General features: G+C 45.9%; 1 protein-coding gene across 3 annotated transcripts in view; it reads left to right on the top strand.

Annotated features, from left to right (window-relative positions):
• Positions 1–7,203, top strand: part of pam (peptidylglycine alpha-amidating monooxygenase) — an 89,079-nt gene that overhangs the window by 51,586 nt on the left and 30,290 nt on the right. For all 3 annotated transcript variants that reach the window (XM_034895507.1, XM_034895506.1, XM_034895508.1), the window contains 2 exons: positions 5,366–5,495; positions 6,336–6,452. In XM_034895507.1, coding sequence (XP_034751398.1) covers positions 5,366–5,495; positions 6,336–6,452 — 247 coding nt within the window. The remainder of the gene's footprint in view (positions 1–5,365; positions 5,496–6,335; positions 6,453–7,203) is intronic.

The following is a 7,203-nucleotide window of genomic DNA, read 5'->3' as shown; positions in this document are numbered from 1 at the left end:
ACTTTCAAATTCCAATTTACTCCTTATCTCTCCTCCTGGCTATATATTTCTTTTTGTTCCTGAACTCTATATGCTTCACACCTAAACACTTGAACTAAACACATGAAGTAGAAGACTTTGAGTCACTAAGTGTCTCTATATCTCAGAGGAATTCTGACTATTCTTCCCCTGGATGTAACCTGTGAACCTTCGAGTGTAGTAGGACGCTCCACCTCCGGGTGCAGCAGCCTCTGAACAGGGCTTCTGGTTGTGGAGTCGGAACTGTCCTCAGGTGGAAAGCTGGTTGGTTCCACTGGGGAATCAGGTGACTGTAGCTGATCTGGTTGATCGGTGAGCTGTGGCACAGCTCGCAGGTGTCTCCGATCCCGTCGTAGCACAGCACCATTTTCTGTTTCCACCATGTAAGACCGTGGCTCCTTGCATTTGGCAATAATCTTAGCTGGGGTTTTCCAACCTTTGTCACCATCCAGTTTTATCCTGACATTCTGTCCTGGTTGTAGAGTGGGAAGTGGTTGTGCAGAATAATGGCGATCATGGAAGAACCGATAAGCTGACTTTGTCCGATCGTCCTTTTGCTGTACCAACTCCTTGTCCACCGGAGCAGCTCGCAGTTTGCTCTCCAGCATCGGAAGTGTAGTTCTAATCTCTCTCCCAATCATAAGTAGTGCAGGGCTCATACCTGTAGCGGTACTAGGGGTTGCCCTGTAGCACATACGGGCCAAATGGGGGTCAGGCTGCTTCAAGATATTCTTCGCAGTCTGAACCGCTCGTTCAGCCGCACCATTCGCCTGAGGGTAATGTGGGCTAGAGGTTGTGTGCACGAATCCATATTCTCTGGCAAAATCTTGGAACTCAGTAGATGTGAACTGAGTGGCATTATCACTGACCAGTTCCAGTGGAATTCCCCACCTCACAAACATGCCCTTGAGTCGACTAATGACATCACGACTAGATATAGAAGTCAGTCGAGCTATTTCAATGTCTCTGGAGTAATAGTCGGTTACGATGAGATAATTCCACCTCTCAAACTCACATAAGTCAGCAGCGATGCGCTGCCAGGGGCCCTCTGGTAGGGTAGAAGTCAGGAGAGGTTCATGCCTCTGGGTAGGTTTATTTTCAATGCAGAATTTGCATGACAACACCGTCTATTTAATCTCAGCACTGATGCTCGGCCACCACACAGCCGTCTTGGCGCGTGCCCGGCACCGTGTTAGTCCTTGGTGTCCTTTATGTAGATCTGACAGCACTTCAGCCAGTAGGAATGACCAGCCGGTCCTCATATAACACTAATCCATCCGTTTCTGAGAGATGAGCTCTTGCAGAATAATAACGATGGAGAGAAGGGTTCATCATTGTTCTGGGCGGCCATCCATTCTTGATGAAACTTGTAATCTGCTGCAATTCACAATCATGCTGAGTGGCCAGACGGATCTTAGAGAGTCTTTGGGATGAGACAGGTGCATTTGCTACAACTGACGAAACATGTGCTTGTATCACCTGATCTGTGGTCTCATCACTCACGTGTTTCTGCGGCCTCCTGGATAGAGTGTCGGCCACCACCAACTGCTTGCCTGGGACGTGTACTGCTTCCACGTTGAACCTTAAAAGGCGCATCAGCAGTCTCTGGCACCTTGGAGGGGTTTTGTCCAGGTCATAAGTATTTATGAGTGGCACAAGTGGTTTGTGGTCTTTTTGAAGAAGGAAACTGTCCATTCCCTGAACGTAGCGTGCAAACTGCTCACACGCCCACACTCCTGTCAAGCACTCCTTCTCGATTTGAGAGTATCTTCTCTCGGCATCCGACAGTGTGCGGGAGCAGAATGCCACTGGCTTTAAGCCGTCCTCATGTTCTTGTAGTAGAGCTGCCCCTAAGCCGTAGCTACTTGCATCGGCGCTGATGACGGTTTTCCGATTTGCATCATAATATGCAAGAGCTGGGGCTGACACTAGCATGCCTTTAACAGCGATGAACGCCTGTTCTTGGGTGTTGTTCCATACCCACTTGTTCTCACTTCTCAACAGGCTGGTGATTGGGTGTAACTTGGTGGAGAGGCCTGGCAAGAATCTCCCCACGTAATTAATCAGACCCAGAACCTGCCGGAGCTCCTCCACATTTGTGGGACTCTGCATCTTGGTGATGGCTTCTAGCTTAGTCGGATCTGGTTTGATGCCCTCGGCACTGATGATGTGACCGAAGTATCGAGTTTCTGATTTGCTGAAATGACACTTTGCTTTGTTCAGCTTCAAGCCACTGTTCTTAACAGTCTTCAGAACTGCATTCAGGTGGTTGTCATGTTCCTCCTTGGTCTGTCCATAAACGAGAATGTTATCCATGACGACGACAACCCCTTCATGGTCCTTTAGCAGTGTGGATAACTGTCTCTGAAAAATTTCTGGAGCTGACGTGATTCCAAACGGCAGTCGTCTGAAGCAGAATCTACCGATGGGGGTTATAGGTGTTGTCAGTCTTCTACTCTTAGCATCCAGAGGAATCTGCCAAAATCCACATGAGGCATCAAGGGTGGAAAACACCTTAGCCCCCGCCAGCTTTGGAGCAATGTCTTCCAAAGTTGGTAAGATGTAGCGCTCCTGTTATACTGTGAGCATAGGGTCCCTTTATGACAGTAACCCAGAACCGGTATTTCTGTCCCTTAAACTGACTTGTGGCCAGAAACTTGCCCACACAGTGGACATCGGCTCCAGGGCTGGTGACCGGTGGCATTTTACCTGCTGTGACCAATTTTGGGCTCTTTAGCAGTCTGTTAAATGCAGCATGAGACACAACTGTAATGTCTGCACCTGTGTCGATTTTAAATCTGACAGAACAGCCATTTACAGGTAAGTCTACAAGCCACTCATCATCTGAATCTGGCTGCTCAATTATTGCTGCCTTAGTATTAGTTACTGCTCCAAGAAAAAACATGTCGTCCCTCTCGCCTGGGTTGTCAGAAGCTACTGTCACCTCTTTCAGCATTTTAGTTTTGCAGACTACTTCGAAATGTCCAGTTTTATTGCATTTCCGGCACCTCTTGTTCTTTGCTGGGCATGGCTGCATTTTCCCATGTTGTCTATTACACCGAGAGCATGTAAGGAGATATTTGGACTCACCGTGCTCAAGTTTTCTCCGCCATTGTGCATCATTGTTGCTCTTTTTAGTGTGAAAATGCCGTCTTCGTTGACTCATTCCGTCCACAGCATGTTCCACACGCAAACTTGCACTCTGCTGTTTGATTTGCTCACTTTGGCGTGCTATCTGAATAGCTCGTTCAAGCGTGAGGTCTGCCTCCAGCTGTAATTTCTGGGAAACATCTCGATCGATCCAATATACCTATAACGATCCTGTCTCGGATTTGTTCGTCTTTTGTGTTTCTGAACTCACAGTATTGTGCTAGCTCATATAAGCTTCTAACGAATGCTTCGACTGGCTCTCCGGCTTTCTGTACTCTCTTATGAAAGCAAGCTCTGTCGTGGATAATGTTCCTTTTAGGCACAAAATGGTCGCTAAATTTCGCCATTACCGTCATGTAATCCAGCTCGGGATGAGTCTCTACAGTTTCTTCGTCTGCCGCTTCTTCGACGTTTTCCCTCTTGTACACAAAAGAGTCATAAATAGCCTCTGCCTCTCTCCCCAGGGCATAAAGAAGCGTGTTAACTTGTACTTCTCCGCTCTCTCGGTCCAGCTTGGATGCTACTCTGAAGCGGTCGAAGCGACGGCGCCATAAAGGCCAGTCCGCCGGGCGGGAGAAGTCGAAGGGTTCCGGTGGTCCGAACTTTGCCATATCTCATTTAGTAGGCGTCCTCAATCCCACTTCTGACACCATGTCATAGACGGCTATCTTTTATGAAGAATTCCACTCGGACTCGTAGTAAACCTTGTAGGACTCCGCTTTATTACTCAGCTTGTAACTGTACAACCGCTGGATGACTCGCGCATGCTCAACAATGTACCTCTGCTACGAAAGCCTAACTGTGACATATCACTACACACAGTCACCCAGGCGCTATGACCTGGCTGCCCAGGAGATGCCGGGGGACGGCTACCAGAGGCTTACTCAGGCCAGCCCGCGCCGACTACCGGCGGGGGGTTAACTACAGTAACTAACGACTGATCTGTCGTGGTGCGGAAACGGACTTCTAACTCACTAAGCCTCGCCTCCACGTCCAAAAATAAACTACACTTGTTACACACGCCATTGCCGTTAAAGAATGCAGAGGAGTAACTAAACATCTCACACATCGAGCAGGAGAAAGTAGGAGAAGGGGCGGACATAACTAACTGCTAGGCTAAAGTCGCTAGCAGCTAAGCTAAAGTACAGTAGCGTTAGCTACCAAGGGTTAAAACAGCTGTTATTTAACAAAAGTCGCTAAAAAAAAATGAGAAGATATGTGAGTGCTTAGGCAGAACTGCTATAAGAATAAGAGTTTAGCGGACAGTTAGCCGCTGTAATAGCAAATCTAACAAACTGAACTGGTATTTAGTGAGCAGCAGAGCTACCAACACGCAACCAACACACAGGCACAGGAAACGGAAATGAGTCAGGTACGCTTACCATAACCGTAAGATCCATGTTGCCAGGTCAGATTCATGATAAAACATCACCGCTGTCGAACAGAAGCCTGTATAGAAACTAAATGCACACTTCCTTCTATCTATCTATCTATCAGTTTGAATCAGTCGGCCCATTCTCCTCTGACCTCTAGCATCAACAAGGCATTTTTGCCCACAGGACTGCCGCATACTGAATGTTTTTCCCTTTTCACACCATTTTTTTGTAAACCCTAGAAATGGTTGTGCGTGAAAATCCCAGATTGTGAACTACTCAGACCGGCCCGTACGGCACCAACAACCATGCCACTCAAAATTGCTCAAATCCCCTTTCTTTCCCATTCTGACATTCAGTTTGGTGTTCAGGAGGTTGTCTTGACCGGGAACACACCCCTAAATGCATGAACCAACTACCATGTGATTGGTTAAATATATAATAGCATTAGTGAGACATTGAACAGGTGTTCCTAATAATCCTTTAGGTGAGTATTTTTAAAGGATTATTATGTATTGCCACTCTATGCTGTTCACATCAGCTATAAACACTTTTGTTTTCCAAAGAGATGATAACATAATACCTGGCCCTTAGACATCTTATGTACAACTTGTTTTAAAACTCAAATAACAGAAATCCAAATACACTGAGATTATCTGGGATTTGGTAGGGGTAGTGATGTATATGTGGTCTGTCAGTAGAAATCAAATTCAGCCCCAATTTTGTCATGTCAACTCATCGCAAAAACAAATGTGTGTGTTCTAATCAATATTCTGATTGTGTGTGTGTGTGTGTGTGTGTGTGTGTGTGTGTGTGTGTGGTAGACTACCATTTGGAGCAAGTCTCAGCGTGGCCTCAGAGTTCTCTCCAGCTGGGTCAGGTGTCAGGACTTACCCTTGACTCAGACTCTAACTTGGTCATTTTCCACAGAGGTGACCACCACTGGGGGGCAGAGTAAGTCTTCTTCACTCAATATACTGTATATATTCATTTTCTGTTGATACACGGCTCCTGCCAGTCCTTGAAACTGAAAATCCTAATGAACAATGTTTCAAATGCAATGTAACGTCTTTCAGTTGTCCATGAGATAACTACAGCCCTTTGTTAGGGCGTTTTCACACTTTAAAGTCCGGACCATGGTCCAAACCAATGTTTGTGTTTAATTGTATACATTTGATCCCGTTCTCCCTGGTTTCAAATTGTGATTTTGCTAGCGCACTAAAGACCTTTCCATGTCATACCTACGGTGTGTCTCCCTTTGATTGGTGAGTTGACTAGATTTGTGTGTCTGGCATTGGCGTGTTGTCATTTTGGCGGGTAGTCTTTTCTGTGTGAAGAAACAAATTAATGAGCAAATCGCGATTGCATTTTTATAATCATCAGCACCAACTAGGAGCGCAGTAAATGTCGAGTGTTGACTTTTAATGTTTTCATCAAGTGAAATATATCTAAATATCTAATCTCCTGCTCTCCCTACATACTTCCACAACTAATATAACATGTGTGAGACCACCTCAAAATTTGGTCTTTTGATCTGGAACGTGGTCCAAGGCACCTTTGTCACCTGCAATTTTGGTTTGGACCAAATGAGGTATGTGTGAAAATGCCCTTAGAGTAGTTTGTTAGCCTACTGAAGCCAGCCAACACACAGCATGCTATCACATCCTGCGTTACCCACCACAAGTAAATTCTCAACCTGTGGAAAACATTGTTAGTTAACTACTTAAAAATGTGGTATGGAAAAATCACTACACTCTCTTTCTCTTTCTTTTTTGTGTGGAACTTTTTTTTCAGCTCTTTTAACAGCCAGGCTAGATATCAGCAGAGGTCCCTTGGTCCAATTCAGCAGTCCACGATTTTGGTTGTGAACCCTGCCAAAGGCAACATCCTGAAGGCTTCTGGCAGAGACATGTAAGTTATATTATGCTATTGTTATTCGGTTCTTTATTTATTCTTACTTATTATTATTATTCCATACGTTTTTTCGTATGTTTCAAATACAGACACACACACACACACACACACACAAATAGACACACACAGATATACACACACACACACACACACACACAGACACACACACACACACACACACACAGAGACTCTCAGATACACACACAAAGAGACACACAGACAGACAAACACACACACAGACACACAGATACACACACAAACACACACACAGAAAACACGAAAACACACACAGACACACACAGAGACACACACGCACACAGAGACACACACACACACAGAAGCACAAACACACACACAGACACACACACAGAGACACACACAGACACACACATACAGACACACACGCACACAGACACTCAGACACACACATACACACACGCACACAGACACTCAGACACACACGCACACAAAGACACACACAGATTAACACACACACACAGACACACACACGGGGCGGCTGTGGCTCAGTGGTAGAGCGGTTGCCTGCCAATCGGAAGGTTGGTGGTTCGATCCCCGCCCCTGCAGTCAATGTCGAAGTGTACTTGGGTAAGAAACTGAACCCCGAGTTGTGAGTGTGTGTGTATCTGATGAGCTGGTGGCACCTTGTACCCGGCAGCCCCGGCCACAGTGTATGAATGTGTGTGAATGGTGAATGTTTCCTGTAGATGTAAAAGCGCTTTGAGCAGTT

This window comes from Etheostoma cragini, chromosome 16, assembly GCF_013103735.1.
Source record: "Etheostoma cragini isolate CJK2018 chromosome 16, CSU_Ecrag_1.0, whole genome shotgun sequence".
Taxonomy (NCBI): domain Eukaryota; kingdom Metazoa; phylum Chordata; class Actinopteri; order Perciformes; family Percidae; genus Etheostoma; species Etheostoma cragini.
This window is presented reverse-complemented; position numbering and strand designations above follow the sequence as displayed.